Source organism: Schistocerca piceifrons, chromosome 5 (genome assembly GCF_021461385.2).
Source record: "Schistocerca piceifrons isolate TAMUIC-IGC-003096 chromosome 5, iqSchPice1.1, whole genome shotgun sequence".
In the NCBI taxonomy this organism is placed as follows: Eukaryota; Metazoa; Arthropoda; class Insecta; order Orthoptera; family Acrididae; genus Schistocerca; species Schistocerca piceifrons.
In genome coordinates this window covers 322,037,314-322,058,152 of record NC_060142.1, presented here as the reverse complement: position 1 = coordinate 322,058,152, position 20,839 = coordinate 322,037,314, and the positions used below count along the sequence as shown (strand labels likewise).

At 43.4% G+C, this 20,839-nt stretch overlaps 1 protein-coding gene across 3 annotated transcripts in view; it reads left to right on the top strand.

The window, feature by feature from the left end:
- Positions 1–19,594, top strand: part of LOC124797894 (basigin) — a 77,332-nt gene extending 57,738 nt beyond the window's left edge. For all 3 annotated transcript variants that reach the window (XM_047261008.1, XM_047261007.1, XM_047261009.1), the window contains exons 6-7: positions 16,631–16,766; positions 17,643–19,594. In XM_047261008.1, coding sequence (XP_047116964.1) covers positions 16,631–16,766; positions 17,643–17,691 — 185 coding nt within the window. In that variant the 3' untranslated portion in view covers positions 17,692–19,594. The remainder of the gene's footprint in view (positions 1–16,630; positions 16,767–17,642) is intronic.
- The last annotated feature ends 1,245 nt before the right edge of the window (positions 19,595–20,839 follow it).

Here is a 20,839-nt window from a genome sequence, read left to right as displayed (position 1 = left end):
GGATTTACAGCTCCTTTTAGCATTGCAGTGTCCCCTTGTACTCTGCCTTCAGGAAACGAAATTGCACCCTCACAATCACTTTGCGCTTTCACATTTCTTAACGATTCGTTTCAACCTTCCTCCTGAGGTTGGAATTCCATCTAATAAGGGTGTCGTGCTCCTCATTTGGGATGACATTCATAGTCACCCCATCTCCCTCACTACCCATCTTTAAGCTGTTGCAGTTCACCTTTTCCTTCCCCACCTGACTTTTTTCCTCTGCACCATTCATGTACCTCTGTCATTCGCAGTCACCAGGGCAGACTTCCTTCAGCTTATTGGGCATCTACCTCTGCCATTTTTGCTGCTCGGTGACTTCAATGCGCATCATCCCCTTTGGGGTTCTCCCAGGACATGTCAAAGGTGCCCTCCTGGTTAACCTTCTTAACCAAGAATTTTTAGGCTATTGCAGCCCCTTCTGCAACTGTGATAGACTAATATTTTGAGGAATCAGCCTCAGTTGCACAAATTCTCTGGTGTTTACCATGTTTCAGCTAAATTAATCTAGCCTTCTTTAGAAGCATAAAATTACTATAACGTGCCAGAGTAAGGCACAGTCAACATTAAAATAAAAACCTATAGTACTGTGGTACCATGTTGAATAAAACTACTTAGCTTAAGTCCAGCCCTGGCATCTCTTCACCACGTGGGGTCGGTTGTCAGCGGCATGGTATCACGGTACTATAGGTTTTAATTTTAATGATGACTGTGCCTTACTCTGGAATGTTATAGTAATTTTATGCTTATGAAGGAGGCTAGATTAATTTAGCCGAAACCTGGTAAAAAAAAGAAAATTTGAGCAACTGGGGCCGATTCCTCAAAATATTATGCTTCTTAATCAACCTAACCTCTTCTGCCTTAACACCAGAGCACCCACTTTCCTTTCAGACGCCTTGCACACTTACTCCCATTTGGACCTGCACTGCCCAGCTTGCCCCTCGTCTTGAGTGGTCCATTCTTTCCGACACCTACCTAGAGCAACAATTTCCCATGTGCTATCCCTGTCCTGACTCGTACTCCACCTGCGTGCACACCCAAATGGCAGCTTACTAAGGCCGACTGGTGGCTTTATTCCTCCATGGCGGTCTTTGAAGAACATTTCCCCAGTTGTGATGACCAGGTGAAATATCTCACAAACATTATTCTTACTGCTGCAGAACGTTCCATTCCCCCCACTGCCTCTTTATCATGTCGTGTCGCAGTCCCTTGGTGGACTGAGGCATGCTGCGACACAATTCGCGCACGGAGACGTGCTCTCCACAGTTTTAACTGCCATCCTATGATGGCAAATTGCATTCATTATAAACAGATGGTTGCAAAGTGTCGTCACGTTCTTAGAGATAGCAAACAAGCTAGCTGGATTTTACTCACTGGTTCTTTTAACAGTTCCACCCCTTTCTCAGTCATGTGGGCCAACCTCGGACGGCTCTCTGGGACAAAGATCCATTCCCCAATTTCTGGCCTGACAGAAGCAGACGAGGTTATTGTGGACCCTACAGCTATTGCCAAAACCTTAGGTGGCCATTTTGCGTAAGTTCAGACCTCTTCGAACTATCGCCCTGCCTTCCTCCATCGGAAACGAGCGGAGGTGGCTTGGGCGATACCCTCCTCTGAATCATGAGTGCTACAATACTGCCTTTACTATGAGGAGCTAGATCATGCTCTCATTTCATCTCGATACTCCGCCCCAGGGCCAGATGCCATCCACATTCAAATGTTGCAGCACCTTTCTCTAGCGGGCAAGCACTTTCTGCTTAACATGTACAGCCGCATCTAGGCAGAGGCACATTTCCCAGACACTGGCATGAAGCCACCATCATACCTTACCAATTCCGGTAAGGTCAAAAACCTTCTTTCTAGCTACCACCCCATTTCTCTTACCAGCTGTGTTTGCAAGGTGATGAAACATATGATTCATGCTCAGCTGGTATGGTCACTAGAGTCTCTCAATTTACTGACGAATGCACATTGTGGATTTAGAGTGCGGCATTCTGCAGTTGACAATCTCATTACTTTGTCCACCCATGTCATGAATGGTTTTCCGCTGAAATCCCAGGCTGTGGCCGTGCATTTAGATTTGGAGAAGGCCTAAGACACCTGTTCGAGAACTGGAATCATCCATACTCTTTACACGTGGGGGCTTCAGTGGCCACTTGCCCTGTTTTCCTTCAGGTATTTTTAAGGTGCCTGTGGGTTCTGCCTTGTCACACCTTTATCAAAGAAGACGGTGTGCCCTCAGGGTTACGTTCTGAGTGTCGTCCTCTTAGCTATCGCCTTTGATCCTATAATGGCCTTTCTCCCGCCGGGCATATCTGGCTCTCTTTTTATTGAAGATTTTGCCATCTATTGCAGTTCCTCATGGACCTGTCTCATTGAGTGACGTCTTCAGTGATGTCTCAATTGTCTTTACTCATGGAACATAGACAATGGCTTTCTTTTTATGGACTGACAAAACTGTTCGTATGAATTTCTGGCAGTGCAGTTGGTTTCTTCTCCCATCTTTACATTTTGGGCCTGTTGCCCTACCATTCGTTGAAACTACAGAATTCCTGGGGCTTGTTTCATAGGAAATACTCTTGGACCTCCCATGTGTCTTACCAGGCCGCCTGCTGTACTCTGTCCTCCGTGTCCTGAATGGTCCTCCCTGGGGTGCTTATTGAACCACTGTGCTGTTTGTACTGGTCCCCTGTCTGTTCAATAGTTGACTACGGGTGCTTTGTTCATGTGTCTGCACGTCCATCCCTCTTACATCGTCTCAACACCAGCCAGCATCGTGGCATCTGTTGGGCCACGCGTGCCTTGTATGTTGTCTGTATGCTGAAGCTGCTGAACTACCACTGTCCTACCACCGTGACTGTCTCTTCAGCAGGTATGCGTGCTGTTCGTCTGCCATGCATGGCCACCCATCCTATGCCTCCTTCTTCAATGATTCCTTTGATCGCGTGTATGGGGTGTGTCCCTCTTCTCTGTTAGCTCCTGTAGTTTGCTTTCGGCACATGCTACGGCAGCTTAACTTCACATTACCTGCAGATTTTGTGGTCTGTGTGAACCCTTCACCACCTTGGCTTCGTGAAGCAGCCAATGTTAACCTCCGCCTTCATTCTCTTCCTGAGGACACTATTCCAGCCTCGATCTATTGCCTTCAGTTTCATGACCTTCGCATGGAACTTCACGATAGTACCTTTGTGTAAACTGATGGCTCTGACTGATTGTGGGGTTGGGTGTGCCTTAGTCATTGGCACCCGTGTGTCTTTAGATTTCAGCTACTGGCAAACTGCTCAGTGTTTAGAGCAGAGCTCTTCATCCTGTATCGTACCACGGAGTACATCAGGCGACACAGCCTTTTCAATTGTCCTCATTCAGACGCACTCAGCACCATTCAAAGTCTGTGTGCGCTGTACACCGCCCACCCCTTCGTGCAGCAGGTTTAGGAAAACTGTCACTTGCTCAATCTTGCTGGAGCCAGTGTGATATCACCCATGGTCCTCCCTTCACGGGAATGAGGCCAGGATTATGAAGCCTCTCCCAGCGGCTTGGATGACCACCTCTTCGCCCTCCCGCCAAGAGGTGGTCATTTTAACTAGGCTGCATATTGGGGACTGCCTGTTTAGTCATCATCATTTGCTAAGTGATGCTACCCCACCACTTTGTACACATTGTACGCACGTTTTTACTGTCCACCACTTTCTTATGGAATGTCCATTTTTTAAAAGTCCTGCTCGGGTTTGCCATATGAGTTATTGGCTGTTTTAGCAAATGGCGCACGGGCTGTCAACTGCGCTTTACTTTTTATCTACGAAAGCAATTTAATTTTTAGTTTTGGACCTTCGTATCAGTATATGGTGTTGTTTTTAGCCCTTTTTCCACGTGCCTGTTTTTAGCTGTCTTCTGACATATAATTGTTTTTTCAACTCCTCTGTCTTCATGTTCTGTAGTTTTGACTTGTGTATGTGTGTGACCTTTTTTTTGTGCCCTACAGCTAAACAAGGCCAAAACCAAACCAAGCTTGTCACATAAATGCTAGATGTAAATGTAATATTATATTTTTGTGAAATGGCATTTTAAAAATACACAGGATACCAAGAAAGGGGAGAAGAGCTTCCTAAAAGAGCAGTTGTTAGTCAGATTTTTGTTGAAAGCTGTAAAATCTGTGAAGTATTATTATAGTATGGAATAAGGAGGTTATGTGAAATTGACTGGATCAGTCATTCAGTTATTAGTAATGCTTGTGACATACTAATCATGTATGAAAGGATTTGATGCATAGTATATAAAAATGAACTGGTAGATTGCAGATTTCTCGACTTGTGCCAGAGGGTGATTGTGTTTTGGGTTCTGCTGATTAGGTCAGGTGTCCACTATATGCAGGAGGCGGCTACACGGGTAGCAGGGGCTGTGTGGCGTGGACTTGGCAGGTTTTTTTTTTTTTTTTTTTTTTTTTTTTTTTTTTTTTTTTTTTTTTTTTTTTTTTTTTAGGTTAAAGGGTATCAGGAAAACACAAGAAGGCCTTGAGTCACAAAGGGTGCAGGCTGAACACAGGAAGAACACTGATGCAGGAACCATTGGTATAACAGTTGTAAATTGTCATAGCTGTGTTGGGAAAGTACCAGAGCCCAAGTGCTAATAGAAAGCACTGATGCTCAAATCGTTATAGGCACTGAAAGCAGGCTAAAGCCGGATATAACCTCAGCCGAAATTTTTTCGAAGACCTAACGGTGTTCCGAAAGGATAGGCTAAACAAGGTTGGCGGTGGCGTGTTTGTTGTTGTCAGAAGTAGTTTATCTTGTCACGAAATTGAAGTAGATACTTCCTGTGAGTTAGTATGGGCAGTGGTCATTGTTGGCAACTGGAATAAAATAATTGGATCCTTTTACCGACCTCCCAATTCAGATGATAGTTGCTGAAAGGTTCAAAGAAAACTTGAGTTTGATTTCAAACACGTACCCATCTTGTACTATAATAGTTGACTTTTTTACCCTTGATATGTTGGTAAAAATACATGTTTAATTCCGGAGGCAGGCATAAAATATCATCCGAATTTTGTGCTAAAAGCATTCTGTGAAAATTATTTCGAGCAGTTAGTTTATGAGCCTACACATATAGTAAAAGATTTTGAAAACACACTTGACCTCTTAGCAACAAATAATCCTGAGTTAATAATGAGCGTCAAAACTGATTCAGGGATTAGTGAACAGCGTTGTAGCGAGATTGAATATTGTAATCCCCAAATCGTCCAAAATAAGTGAAAAATATATCTATTCAAAAAAGCAGATAAAAATTCACTTGACGTCTTCCTAAGAGACAATCTCCACTCATTCCAAATTAATAAGTGTAGACCAGATGTGGCTTAAATTCAAAGAAATAGTATTGGCAGAAATTGAGAGATTTATTCGAAATACTGGAGCTGACCCTCCTTGGTACACAGAACGGGTTAGAACACTGTTGCAGAGACAATGAAGCAAACATACCAAATTTAGACAGCTGCAAAATCCCAAAGACGGGCGATATTTTACAGAAGCTCGAAATTTAGCATGGACTTAAAGATGAAATGCCTATAACAGTTTCCACAATGAAATTTTGTCTCGAAACATGGCAGAAAAACCAAAGAGAGAGATTCTGGTCATGTGTGAAGTACGTTAGCAGCAAGAAACTATCAATGCCTTCACAAAAGATGAAGTAAATATTCCAGAATTCAAATAGAGAACAGCTGCCAACATGAGTAATGTAGAAGTAAATATCCTCGGAGTAGTGAAGCAACTTAAATCACTTATTAAAAGCAAGGCTTCTGTTCCAGACTGTATACCAATTAGGTGCCTCTCGGAGTATGCTGATGCATTAGCTCCATCCTTAACACTCATATACAACCGTTCACTCTACGAAAGATCCATACCCAAAGACAGGAAAGTTGCACAGATCACACCAATATTCAAGGAAGGTGGTAGGAGTAATCCACTAAATTACAGGCCCATATCGTTAATGTTGATATGCAGCAGGATTTTAGAACGTATATTGTGTTAAAACATTATGAATTACCTTGAAGGAAACGGTCTATTGACACTCAGTCAACATGGGTTTAGAAAACATCGTTCCTGTGAAACACAACTAGCTCTTTATTCACATGAAGTGCTGAGTGCTACTGACAAAGGATTTCAGATCGATTCTGTATTCCTGGATTTCCAGAAGGCTTTTGACACTGTACCACACAAGCGGCTCATAGTAAAAATGGCGTGCTTATGGAATATCATCTCAGTTATGTGACTGGATTTGCGATTTCCTGTTAAGAGGGGTCACAGTTCGTAGTAATTGACGGAAAGTTATAGAGTAAAACAGAAGTGATTTTTGTCGTTCTCCAAGGTGGTGTTATAGGCCCTTTGCTGTTCCTTATCTATTAAACAAGTTTGGAGACAATCTGAGCAGCCTTCTCCGGTTGTTTGCAAATGACACTGTTATCAACTAATAAACTCATCAGAAGATCAAAACAAACGGAAAAAAGATTTAGAAAAGATATCTGAATGGTGCGAAAAGTGGCAGTTGACCCTAAATAATGAAAAGTGTGGTCACCCACATTAGTGCTAAAAGGAAGTTGTTAAACTTTGGTTACATGATAAATCAGTCTAATCTAAAATCTGTAAATTCAGCTAAATTACTAGGTATTACAATTACGAACAATTTAAATTGGAAGGAACGCAGAAAATGTTGTGGGGAAGGCGAACCAAAGACTGCATTTTATTTGCAGGACACTTAGAAAATGTAACAGACCTACTAAGGAGACTGCCTACACTACACTTGTCCATCCTTGTAGAATGTTGCTGCACTGTGTGGAATCCTTACCAGATAGGACTGATGGAATACATCGAAAAAGTTCAAAGAAAGGCAGCACATTTTGTATTATCGCAAAACATGGGAGAGAGCGGCACAGAAATGATACAGAATTTGGGCTGGGAATCGTGAAAAGAAGCGTTTCTACTTGTGACAGAATCTTCTCACGAAATTGCAATCACCAACTTTCTCCTCCGAATGAGAAAATATTTTGTTGACGCTGACCTACATAGGGAGGAACAATCACTATGATAAAATAAGGGAAATCGGATGTCGTACGGAAAGATATAGGTGATCATTCTTTCTGCACGCTGTATGAGATTGGAATAATAGAGAATTGTGAAGGTGGTTCGATGAACCCTCTCCATGTAGATGTAGACTATACTAGCTTTAGGACTAAAACTCTTTGTTGTTAAATTTGTGATTGTGCTTAGTCGTGCAGGAAGAATGTGACTATGTTGCTAATCAATAGTACTACATGATTGTTGTATTGACCACTAAATAAGAAGCCACCAGCTGCTAAACCAGTGAATTTATTTTATGCATTTAGAGTTGAATCTGTCCTTAGATTGTCATGAACATATTGATCAGATACGTAAAGGAGTATGTAAAAGTCAACACTGCTCTGACCGCTTTGTAATGTACAGTCTTTATATACGTGATAACAATGAAGTTGATGACAATGCATCAGTCACTTGTCTATCAGCTGGTGGCTTGTTATTTAGTGACCAACACAATACTTGTGCAGTATTCCCATTGATCACATGCCCATGCCCATCCATCCATCCAGCAGTGCTTCCTCGTCTAGTTGGAGGCTCGTTAGTGACCAACTTCTTGTGGACCATGACCTTTGTCTTCTTAGCAATGGTTTCCCGTGTCATTTTACTGCTGCCTATGGCACTTTCTCTGCCATTGATCTTTTTGCTTACTCCCCTATCCTTCTTCCTTCCTTCCTCAAACAAATCACAACACTACTTCTTCTGTGACAGACTACTTCCCATTTAATCTTAAGCAGCACCCATCTTATTACTCCTAAACATCTTTGCGCCAAGGCCGAATACTTCACAGAGCAAATGGGTATGTTGAGAATGCTTCCTCCCCTTCCCACATTCTTCTGTCCCTTTGTCATGGCTGAGGGCTACACTCAGCACCCTCCAAGTTCGTCAGCAGGAGTCTTCTATGCCGGGCTCCCCCTGCGGGTCCGGGGGTTAGAATAGGCCCGAAGTATTCCTGTCTGTTGTAAGAGGCGACTAAGCAGTCACACACCTTTAGGCCTTTATGTTATGGTCCCCTGTATGGTTTGACCTCCATTTTTCTAAATTTTCCCGAAGAACGAGCCAATTGGGGAAGGGTGCCTTACGTGATGCATCATGTTCATCGTGCATTGAGATCTTTAGCCCGTTTTCTCGTCTTGGCATTGCAGTCCTGCTCATTGTCCATCTCTTGAGTGAGGACACCTTCCTGGGTGCGTTATCCTCCACCTGCTATGCAGTGTCATTTTGTGCGCCATCGATGACCATGGAATTCTTTGCAACTCATATCCAGCACAGTAGCCAGTCCATTGAGGTGGGGCTGCCATGTACCCTGTTGGTTGTAGCCTCCTGAATGCACAGGGGTCGCTCTGCTGATGTCTGCGCCGTAAACTCCCTACATATGCCAGTAGATACCCATCTCCCGGGGGCATTGGGACGCCTGGCAATGGCCACCCCGCCAGGTGGCCCTTGATCAGATTGGGTGGCACCTGTGGGGAGGGCCCCTAATCAGAGTGGGTGGCGTCAGAGTGGGTGGCGTCAGAGTGGGTGGCGTCAGAGTGGGTGGCGTCAGAGTGGGTGGCGTCAGAGTGGGTGGCGTCAGAGTGGGTGGCGTCAGAGTGGGTGGCGTCAGAGTGGGTGGCGTCAGAGTGGGTGGCGTCAGAGTGGGTGGCGTCAGAGTGGGTGGCGTCAGAGTGGGTGGCGTCAGAGTGGGTGGCGTCAGAGTGGGTGGCGTCAGAGTGGGTGGCGTCAGAGTGGGTGGCGTCAGAGTGGGTGGCGTCAGAGTGGGTGGCGTCAGAGTGGGTGGCGTCAGAGGTCCTGCCCCCCCCCCCCTTCTTCTCGCGCCTCCTCTCCCGTCCCCCCTCCTCTCCCGTGCTGGGTTTCCTTCACCAGCTCGTTCAACAGATTTATTTTGTCCTCTCTCGTTTCGGGTGGCGTGTACTGGTGTTCCGGAACTACCACCCACTCCCCGATTTTTGGATTGACTGTGGCGGGAAACGTCATAGTCGACACTGTCAATGCTTCCAACCCTTTGGGTTGGTACTTCGCAGAAGTTTTCAAGCTCCACCCATTACCATCTTGCCTTCCTTCCTTCCTTCCTCGGAAACAGGTGGAGGAGGCTCATGCAATCTCTCTTCTCTCCTTGAATCGAGAATGCTACAATACTCTTCTTTTAATGTGAGGGAGCTAGAGTGTGCTCTCTCCTCATCCTCAAGTCTTCTGCTCCTGGGCCTGATACAATCCACATCCTCATGCTGCAGAATCTTCCTCCTGTGGGAAAACAGTTTCTCCTCGACACCTAAAATCGTATTTGGACTGACGGTGTATTTCCCACGCTTTGGTGTGAGGCTACCATTGTTCCCCTACCTAAGCCTGATAAAGATAAATCTCTTCCCTCCAGCTATCATCCAATTTTCCTTACCAGCAGCATTTGTAAGGTGATGGAACACATGACCAATGGTAGATTAGTGTGGTGGCTGGAGTCGCACCATCTTCTCACTGATGATCAATGTGGCTTCCGAAAGCACCACTCTGCGGTTGATCATCTCGGCACCCTGCCGACATTCATAATGAATAATTTTCTGCAGAAGCGACAAACAGTGGCCATTTTCTTTGATTTGGAGAAAGCCTAGGAGACCTGTTGGTGAACAGGCATTCTACATACTATGCACACACAGGGCCTCCGCGGTAGTCTTCCCACTTTCATCTGGGAATTTTTAACGGAACGAGTTTTCCGGGTACGTGTGGAGTTCCTCCTTATTCGCACCTCACCTCTTCACGGGAGAATGGGGTGCCTCAGGGCTCTGTATTGAGTGTTGTGGAGTGTCACAAATGGTTTATGCTTTTCTGCTACCAAATCCGTTTGTGTCAACTTCTGGCAGTACAAGGCGTTTCTTCCACTGTCCTTGCACCCGGGCCAAAATGCTCTCCCGATCGTGGATGCAACGAAGTTCTACACGGGTGCGTCATCCTGCTCAGTAGGTATGCATGTCGGCTTCCTTCCATGCCAGGCCACCCAACCTTTGACACCTTTTTTGATTACATTCTTGACCATCAGTACGAGATGTACATTTCTTCTCTACAGCCTCCTTGTGTTCGCTTCCGTCAGCAGCTGCAGTTCACACTTCCAGCCACTTTCCGAATGAGGGAGATCCTTGCACCACCGTGCCTTCGTACACAGGTTTGTGTTCATTTTGACCTCAGGTCATTCCTAAAGGATTAGACTCCTGAGCTGACCTATTTCTCGAACTTCGCTCACAAATTGCCAATAGCATACTCTTCTACACTGATGCTTCAAAGTCTGCCCATGGCATTGACTGTGCTTTTGTCGTCGGGGCTGATAAGTTTCAATACTGGATTCTCCATAGGCACCAGGTCGGTCGCTGTGTAATCTGCTCTGACTCCCTCAGTGTCCTTCAGAGTCTAAATGATCCTGATCCAGGACTGCCTCCATTTGTTCCCAGATGGGGGAGCCCAAGTGATGTTCATATGGGTTCCTGGCCATGTTAGTTTGCCTGGGAATGATGTTGCTGATGCTGCAGCCAAGGCCACCGTCCATCTGTCGGCCTGCCTCTTACTCTGTTCTCTGATAAGATATTTGTACTTTTATCCCTCAGTGTATCACGTTACTTTGATGTGACCATTGGTGCTCCCTTCATGGGAACAAACTCAGAGAAGTGAAACCTCTCCCAACAGCTTGATAGACTTCCTCCTGGCTGTCTCGCCATGAGGAAGTAATGTTAGCTCGGTTGCGAATGGGGAACTGGTGCTTTAGTCACCGCCACTTGTTGAGTGGCGACTTTGCACCCAGCTGTCCTTTCTAAAGCCAGCCATTAAGTCAGACATTTCCTGACCCTCTGCCCCTATTTTAGCCACTTTCGTCTCGGGGTCGGGCTGCCACCTGATTTGCCGGGCATTTTAGCAGATGACATGCGAGCTCTGGCTCACTTTTTGTGTTTTTTTAAAAGCAGTAATATGACGAGAGAGATTTAATTTCTACCTGGTGACTCCATGTCTTGTTGACGTCTTTTAGATACTCTTCCATGATGATGTCTTGATGTTTTAGATTTGTTTTTTCTTCCCTTTTGTATTGGACCTTGTAACGATTATTTGCGTTCACGGCCCCAGCACTATCTGGTTCTTTACTGAGTGCTTATGACCTTAGATGTTTCATGCCCTAAAAACAACACACAAAACCTACAAGCTCTACGTCTGAGGATGGGGTGGAGATTCTTCGATCCACTGAGGACCTAGACCTCGCCAGACACTCTAGACACAATGGATATAGCCTGTTTCGGCAATGCCGGTGGCAGCAGGTGACCTTGAGCCATAGACTGCCTCATTGATTGTTACATGCCTTTGCCGTTTCATGATCACATCATCCTCCAGTGGAATGGCAGCGGTTTTTTCCACCACCTGGCTGAGCTTCAGCAATTGTTAAGCTTTACACCTGCTTTCTGCATTGCACTCCAGGAAACCTGGTTACTGGCAACGCAGACCCCTGCTCTTCGTGGCTACACGGGATATTACAAGAACTGTAACAACTATAGTAGTGTCGGATGGTTTTTGCGTTTGTCCTGAACTCGGTATGTAGTGAACCTGTGCCCCTTCAAACTCCTCTTAAAGCTGTGGCTGTCAGGATACAGACAACACAGGAGATAACTGTCTGCTGTGAATATCTCCCTCCAGATGGTGCGGTTCCCCTGAACATATTGGCTGCACTGATTGATCAACTCCCTAAACCTTTACTACTTTGGGGAGATTTTAACGCCCATAACCCCTTGTGGGGTAGCACCATGCTTACTGGCTGTGGCAGAGATTTCACAAATTTACTGTCCCAACTCTACCTCTGCCTCTTAAATACTGGGGCCACCACACATTTGAATGTGGCTCATGGTAGTTACTCTGCCATTGATTTATCAATTTGCAGCCCAGGACTTCCCCAACTATCCACTGGAGAGCACATGACTACCTGTGCAGTAGTGACCACTTCCCCCCCATCTTCCTGTCACTGCCACGGTGTCCGTTGAATCTCCCCACGTGGTGCCATCGAGGTTGTGATTGAGCAGGTCACTACAATAATAATTTCTGCAGCAGAAAATGCCAACCATCGTTCTTTGGGGTGCCCCGGCGAAAGTCTGTACCTAGGTGGTCGCTGGAAGTCGCTGAGGCAATTAAAGAGCAGTCGGCAAGCTCTACCATGACATAAGTGCAGGATATGATGTTGCAAGGTGCTGTCATAAGCTTTTCGTAACGGATGGCAGAGCACCTAATAGCCTTTAAACGGATCCGTGCCTGTGTTTGCCAGCTTATCAAAAGGTGGAATCATTAGTGGTGCGAGAGGAATGTCTCAACCATTGCGTGCCATATGTCACCTTCCCATATCTGAATGATCAGACGTTTTTTGGGTACCAGACCCCAACAGGTGTCCCTGGAATTATCATTGATGGCTTGTTATCTACCAACGCAAATGCAATGGCCGAGCACTTTGCTGAGGACTATGCTAGAGTATCTGCGTCGGAGAACTACCCCACCAGCCTTTCGCATTATCGAAAGGCGGATGGAAGAGAGTCCTCTCATTCACTACAAGACACAGTGACCCCTATGACCCCCCATTTACAGAGTTGGAGCTCCTCAGTGGCCTTGCACATTGCTCCAACACAGCTCTTGGGCCTGATTGGATCCATAGTCAGATGCTTAAACATCTCTTGTCTGACTAAAAGTGACATTTCCTTGTCACCTTCAACCGGATCTGGTGCAATGGGGTCTTTCCATAACAGTGGTGGGAGAGCACTATCATACCAGTGCTCAGACCTGGCAAAAACGTGCTTGATGTGGATAGCTATCGGCCTATCAGCCTCATCAATGTTCTTTGCGAGCTGCTAGAATGTATAGTGTGTCGATGGTTAGGTTGGGTCCTGGAATCACGTGGCCTGCTGGGTCCATGCCAGGGCGGTTTCTGCTAGGGTCACTCTTGTATCCATAGTCTGCCATCCGAACAGCCTTTTTGAGATGCCAACACCTTGATTTACGAGAAGCTTATGACACCACCATGCAACATCATATTGTTGCCACATTATACAAGTGGGGTGTCGGAGGCCCGCACTCAATTTTGATCCAAAACTTCCTGTTGATCCGTACTTTCTGTGTCCAAGTTGGTGCCTCCTATAGTCCCCCCCATATTCAGAAGAATGGGGTCCTGCAGGGCTCTGTATTGTGTGTATGTCTATTTTTAGTGGCCATTAATGGTCCAGCAGCAGCTGTAGGGCCATCGGTCTCACTTTCTCTGTATGCAGACGACTTCAGAATTTCGTACTGCTCCACCAGTACTGGTGTTGCTGAGTGGTGCCTACAGGGAGCTATCCACAAGGCACAGTCATGGGCTCCAGCCCACGGTTTCCAGTTTTCAGCCGTAAAGTCTTGGGTTATGCACTTCTGTTGGCCTAGTACCATTCATCCAGAACCAAACTTTACCTTAATGACGATCCACTCACTTTAGTGGAGACATATCGATTCTTAGGACTGGCTTTTGACGCCCGATTGGCTTGGCTTCCTCGCCTTTGTCAGCTGAAGTGGAAGTGCTGGCAGCACCTCAATATTCTCCACTGCCTGAGCAACACCACCTGGGGTGCAGATTGCTCTATGCTGCTGCTGCTCTACAGAGTCGTCCTTCAATCCCGCCTTGACTATGGGAGTGTAGTTTATAGTTCAGTGGCACTCTTAGCGTTGCGGTTACTTCACCCAGTTCACCAGTGTGGTGTTAGACTAGTGATGGGAGCTTTTAGGATGAGTCTAGTGACCTGTGTCCTGGTGGAGGCTGGAGTCCCTCCATTGAATGTTAGGCTTGCACAACTGCTCACCAGGTACGTTGCACACATTTGTAGTTCCCTTGCACATCCAAATTACCATCTCCTTTTCCCACCCACGGCAGTTCCACTCCCACATCAGTGGCCCATGTCAGGGTTTACAGTTGCAGTTAGCGTTCCATCCCTTCTATCCGAACTGGATTCCGTGGCCTTTACCACCTATACTTGAGGTCCATTCACGTGTACCTCCATGGTGTGTAGCTTCACCTGGACCTATCACATGGCCCTAAGGACTCAGTTAACCCCACAGCTCACAGCTGCCCCTACTTGTCAATTCTTGACATGTACCGAGGCTATGAAGTGGTTTACACCGATGGCTCAATGGCTGATGGTAATGTCGGCTTCGCGTTTGTCCATGGAGGACATATTGAACAGCATTCCTTGCCCAATGGCAGCAGTGTTTTCACTGCTGAGCTGGTGGCTATATCTCATGTTCTTGAGCTCATCTGTTCATGCCCAGGCGAGTCATTTCTCCTGTGTACTGACTCCTTGAGAAGCCTTCAAGCTATCGACCAGTGCTACCCTCGTCATCGTTTGGTAGTGACCATGTGGGAGTCCATCTATGACCAGTTGTTCAGTGGTGTTTGTCTGAACTCCAGGTCATGTCGGAATCCCAGGTAACAAACTTGCTGACGGGCTGGCCAAACAGGCTGCACGGAAATTGCTTATGGAGATTGGCTTCTCTGAACCTGACCTGCGTTCTGTCTTATGCCGCAAGGTTTTTTGGCTTTGGGAGATGGAATGGCATAACAGTATGCACAACAAACTGTCTCTCATGAAGGAGACTATGAATGCGTGGAAGTCTTCCATGCTAGCTTATCGCAGGGCGTAAGTTGTCTTCTGCCGGCTCCACATTGGCCATACATGGCTAACGCATATTTACCTCCTCCGTCAGGAGGACTTGCTTCTGTGTCGCTGTGGCTCAGAGTGACGGTCATCCACCTCTTGCTGGACTGCCCACTTTCAGCTGCTCTGTGGCGGACTTTTAATCTTCTCAGCACCCTATTTTCGGTGTTGGTCGACAATGCCTCAACAGCAGATTTAGTTTTAAATTTTACCCATGAGGGTGCTTTTTATCGTACCATCTAAGGGTGGTCTTTTTGCCTTCTCTCTGAGGTTGTCACCCTCCCTGCATTTTAAGTCTCACACTTTCTTTGCATTTGTTTGTCTTGATGGTCATCTTTTTCCTACATGTGTTCAACGCGCCATGTCTTTTTGGGGTGGACATTTTAGTGTGTTGCAGTGTGTCTGGCTCATCCTCTTTTATTATTGTCATCAGCCAGCCCAGACCACATGCTCTATGGTTTTAATACATTCTTCTACTTTTCTTTGTGGTGTATGTTTTCCCCATTTTTTTGTTTGTTCCATTAGTTTTCTTTTTAGGTGTGGTGTTGGGTGTTTTTGTACATTGAGCCTTGCTTGTCAGGAAAAAGTGACTGACCACCTTGCAGTTTGGTCCCTTTATACCACAAACAAACCAATCCATGCCGGGCGTTGCTCTTCCAGGTGGCATCTGTACCAGTCCATCAGGTCTTGCAGAACACATCGTGACTCATTCAGCAACAGCAGCAGTGAGCCTCCTAACCAGTGGCCTTCCTCCTCCAGAGACAGTGGGCTGAAGCTTTCCTCTTATATTTTACCCCTTGTCAGGTGGAATCCAACAATAAAACTTTTACTGGATGAGAATTAATTCTGATTAAATCTTCTTAAGATTTAGCCCTAGGTCCTGATTCCATTTGTAATGAGTTGCTTCAACACCTCAGTCCTCCACAACGACAATATCTCCTCCGGATGTTTAGCAGTATAGCGATGCCTGACCTAAAGTTTGACGCTGTCATCTCTTGATAGCTACTGGCCAGTCAGTCTGGCCAGTGTCCACTTCAAGTTACTAAATTGGCTCTATTGGGTCCCCAAATCTTGGGACCTTTTATCTCCTTACCAGGATGGCTTTCAGGAGGGAAGGTCTCATATCGACCATCTGCTTCAATTGAAAACCACATATAGGCACGTCATTTCTCAGTACCGCCGTCTTTTCAGTTTCCTTCAATCTTTACTTAACACTCAAATCCCTCGCGTAGTGTACTCCCGGTACAAGCACATGTATTTATAATTGGATGCTGTGACTGGAGTAGTTGGCAATTTGTGGTTGCATGAGAAATTGTACAGCAACAATGTTTTAAGAGATTGGAACCTTGGGTAATTCGAAAATTTCGTAGAATTTGACAGGTGTTTCAGAGGTTGAAGGGTGATTGAAGAAAATTCTGGTTGATACAAGGAAAATGTTAGTGATACCAGCATATATTCATAGTTTTGTCTTCAGAATAATTATTGTATTACCAGACTTAATTTCTGGTGTTCAAATTCCAGAACCACCATGTGAACCATATTGAATAGGCTGTGCCGTCAGCATAGAAGTGCCCAACTGTAAATATCTGTATAAAGCCCAAATTTAAAACCAGAAGTGTCATGTAGGTTTTGTATAATGTAATGCAATACTAGTTTTACACACACACACACACACACACACACACACACACACACGCGTGAAGCCAGACAGTTACATTCTGTCCTGGATTTTCCATTATTTATTATTGTTATAATAATAAGTTATGTCCCTATTGTGATAGTGCTAATAAACAGTGCTTCTGTTTCTAGACAAACTTGCTGCTTTATGGCCATTCCTCGGCATATGTGCTGAAGTGTTTGTACTGTGTGCCATTATCTTGATTTATGAGAAGAAGCGCAACAAGGCGGAACTTGAAGAAAGTGACACAGATAACAGTCCAGAGCAGTAAGTAAAAATGCTGTTTGAAAAATTTATTCTGTGGCATATTTCCAAAATAATGTAAAGGCATCTTATTCAATCTTTTTGAGTCCAGTAATTTGTGCATAGATTGATTGACCAGATTGTCACCAAATGAAATGGATTTTGAACAGGCAGATGATGGTGTGTTGATGGGGTTATTGGATTGTGTGTTGAATCTGTAGAAACAACTGTAAATTAGTCTTATCATGTAAGACAGTGGTTCTTATATTGTGGTTTTGGGTGTCTCATTACAAATTTGTCAAGAGCACTGTAGGCTGATAGTGGGATAGTTAGTAGAGGACAAGGACCTGGCAGGCTTTTGTGCCCACCTGCAGCCACTGACAAATTCCTTGCCTTTGGCCCCAGCACTTGCCTCTGTAGGTCTGTGAAGGCATGTCTTTTGGTTCCTTTGAACAGGTAGGATACTATCCACGATGTACAAAGGACTTCCTTTGGGATCCCAAAAAGCTTGTTGGTGTTGCTTAAAAGATGATACTGTTACTTGGTTCATAAACAAACAATAATTGACCTTATATTTAAAACTGCTAGTATTGCTATTGCTGTAGAGTTGAAAGTTCAGTAATTTTTACATAAAGTTTCTTGAATGATCTAGTTAATATCCATGTAAAAGTTTCGTAGTAATGTCTTACACTGGAGATTACAAAAGGAAGCACCATATTTGGAGCTCACTATTCTCGACTGGAAGTTATTCAACTTTTGTAGCTAGAAAAACTCTTTAAATATGTAGTTATGTTGAAGATCAATTCTTCTGTTTGCTTCTCATCAAAAGGTACTTACTTTTGTATCTAAATAGTTTCATTCATGGTAAATACAATATTTACTTCTCTCCATTTGTTGCAGGAAAAACACACCTGACCATGGGAAGGATTCAATCAGGCATAGAAAGTGAACAATGCCAGAAGGCATAACTGTTACCTTTTTGTTGTTCTTAATAAAGTTTTTAACGATGTATTAATGTTTTGGTGACCTGAGTGTGTGTTCTCCGTTTGAAGAATAGAACTCAGAAAGAGAACATTCATTTGAGTCATAAAAATTCACAAAATAATATACCATAAAACACAACATTGTTTGTACTTAATTCCAGTGTTGCACTTTTATACTCTTTAATATTTTATGTAATGGGTTATTGTTATGGACAATCAGGAACTGTAATGTAGTTTACTGATTGTTCAAGTAAGAAATGTTGATACAGACATTTATATCTGCAATCTGCTACAGTTGACTCCATACAATGCACATTCAAATTGGTTACAAAAAGATGCCAACAAGAATACTTCCATTAAGTAACAAATGTAGATAGCAACAAAGTTTATAACATGGCATTTTAAGAAACAGTTTGTATGTAGTTGTTGAAATATGTGCCCATATGTGCTGTGGCCTCCTGAATGAGGAAAGCTGATATATATAAATATATTATATATATTTCTATGCAGTACATAATTTATTTGTGCCTTTCACTTGTTTAAGTGGCACTGTCCTTGTTGGTCTCATGTTTAACTGCCATATTTGACTGGACATATTGTAAATATTCATTGATGAGTGGAACAAAGACAGTTAAATTAACTAGTTAATACTTTTTATGATGTCATTAATGCAGTGTTTGCTGCTATTTATATATATTTACATATAGTCATCTTCAACAGTTTCATTACTGGGAACCATAGTCATACAAATCACAATTTAATGTAGCCTAATGATATGTAAATATTTTTTGTTATAACGTGATATAAAATATTTTAATCTCACCAGGAATGTGATAATTGCTGTGAACGTCAGTCTGCGAACTTGGTGCAGTTCCTGTAATAAATCCTGGAGATCATATAATATTGGCCACCTACAAGTGGTACTGCTTAAAATTTCAGGTTCACGTAATATCGGAGGAAGGATATTTTGGCAAGTTACTTGTCATTGTCCTAGTGCCTCATGTAGCAGTCTCATCTTATTATAGTACATGCTTTTTGTAGATGTGATGGGATCTGAATTTAAAAGCAATAGGTTATACAGTGAAGTAATTTGTATTCTGACTGGTGTACCCATGGAGAGTGAGCATTTGCTAACATTGTTAAAGTGTGCAAGTTTTTATTGAACCAAATTCTGATGTGTGAAAATTTTAAAAATTGCAGTTCTGGTAGAATTGCTAGGTTTCTTATAGAAATCTTTGTAATGTTAGTGAGAAACTGAAGTAAGGAAAGTGACATCTCATTGCCTTTGCTTAAAACTTGAATATAATAAATTGGTCATGTAAGTGTAGATCTTGACACTAGAACACTCCCAGCTTTATTACATAATATAAATTTTAGGAGGACCATATTTCACAAACTCGCTTGCTTTTTAAAGCATCTCCAGGTAGCTAAATTATGAACTATGACATCTAAAGTGATGATACATGGATAGGTGAACAGTATTGATACTAATATAGCTGCAGTGTGAAATTGTGTTATAAAAGTGTTTATTTCTTGTGAATGTCAAGATACTTTATTTTGTTACAAAATAAAGGGCTATCAATATGTGTGGGGTCAGGTAACAAGCCTCAAACTGTTGTGGGATTTTGTTTGTGTTTAAAGAACTTTTATGCTCGTGTGATTCATAGTTGTTGATAGAAGTTGGTTACTGAATTTGGTAATCCACTTTCTTATTGGATTCCTCAGTTGGAAGGTCAGCTTGTGCCCTTGTACCTCATTTTGTTAAAGCTGTGTGAATCCTTTCAGATGCAGAAGATTCCACATCGGAGATTTATTAACTTATATTGTATGCTATTGTTACACAAATAAACTGGTTACTTAAAAACATGATCATGTAAATTTGTGTATGCTTGGGTATATGTGTGCAAGTTGTTGATTTACTTCGCAGCAAATATACAGCTGGTGTCAATATCATGCTGGCAGATCCCAGCTTTGTTGTGGTTGTGGGACTAAAATTATAAAGTCAGCAAACATTATACTCAGCAATGAAACTACTAAGTGCACTTGAAGTTTAGAGGCAATTTAGATCCTCTTAAGCTTTCATATGACATAAGCCTTAAAATTGAAATTGTTTATTAAACTTTAAAGCATCTGCATACTAGTTATTAAAGTGAAGAAATAAACTGGAATTCATGAAAATAACAAAGCCTGGTGTGATTGGTACAAAAATGTGCTATAATGTAAGGTGCCATTAAGAATATTTATTGAATTTTTTATTACAGATGTTGCAAAAAGGTTTATAGTGTCCTTGCCCTTTTATCCAAAAAAAGTCTAACAAACATCAAACATGTTTTTAGTTAAATGGTTGGGAAAATGTTCTCAACTGTGCTCAATGAGGTGGTGTAGTGGTTAAGTCACCAGACTTACTTGGAAGGACAATTTTCCGTGCAGTGCTAAAGGCAAATGTCATTCCTTCGAAAAAGACAGCCAGTTTCATTCTCAGCACCAACTGTGTTTAATGACCTCACCATTGATGTGACAAACCGTAATCTCTCTTGTTACAGTTGGAACTGGAACTGTTTGAGCCCTGGAAAAGATGTATGTAATTACAAATGGCATTGGGTTTATACGTCTATAGTAATTGAGGAATAAAATATCAAATATTATTTACTCATAAGAACTACTTCTGGAGTTCATCAGGCATTTTCCTCACTGGTTTTATTGCCTTTGTAAAACTGATTTGGCACTACTTCAGCTTAGACGAGTTTTGTCCTGTATCCTCTTTCATCTGTTCTTCCTGCTCTCCTGTTCCCATGATGTATGAACTTTTCCATTTCTTGTTCATTGCTATTTTGTAGATAAGACAAATTTGTCACCATGAAAAGATCATATAGATGTGCATCAGCCATACATTGAACAGTGTAATCACAATATGAAGAATATAGATTGTAGGTTGCCACAGAGAGTGGTGTTGAGTCAGACAGGCACAGTGAAAAATGAATCGTAAATGTGTAAGCTTTTGGACAAGTTGCCCTTGCAGGAATAGCGGTCTCTCTGTGTGTGTGTGTGTGTGTGTGTGTGTGTGTGTGTGTGTGTGTGTCCCCCTCCCTTTACGTAAAAATGGAATAAAGATAA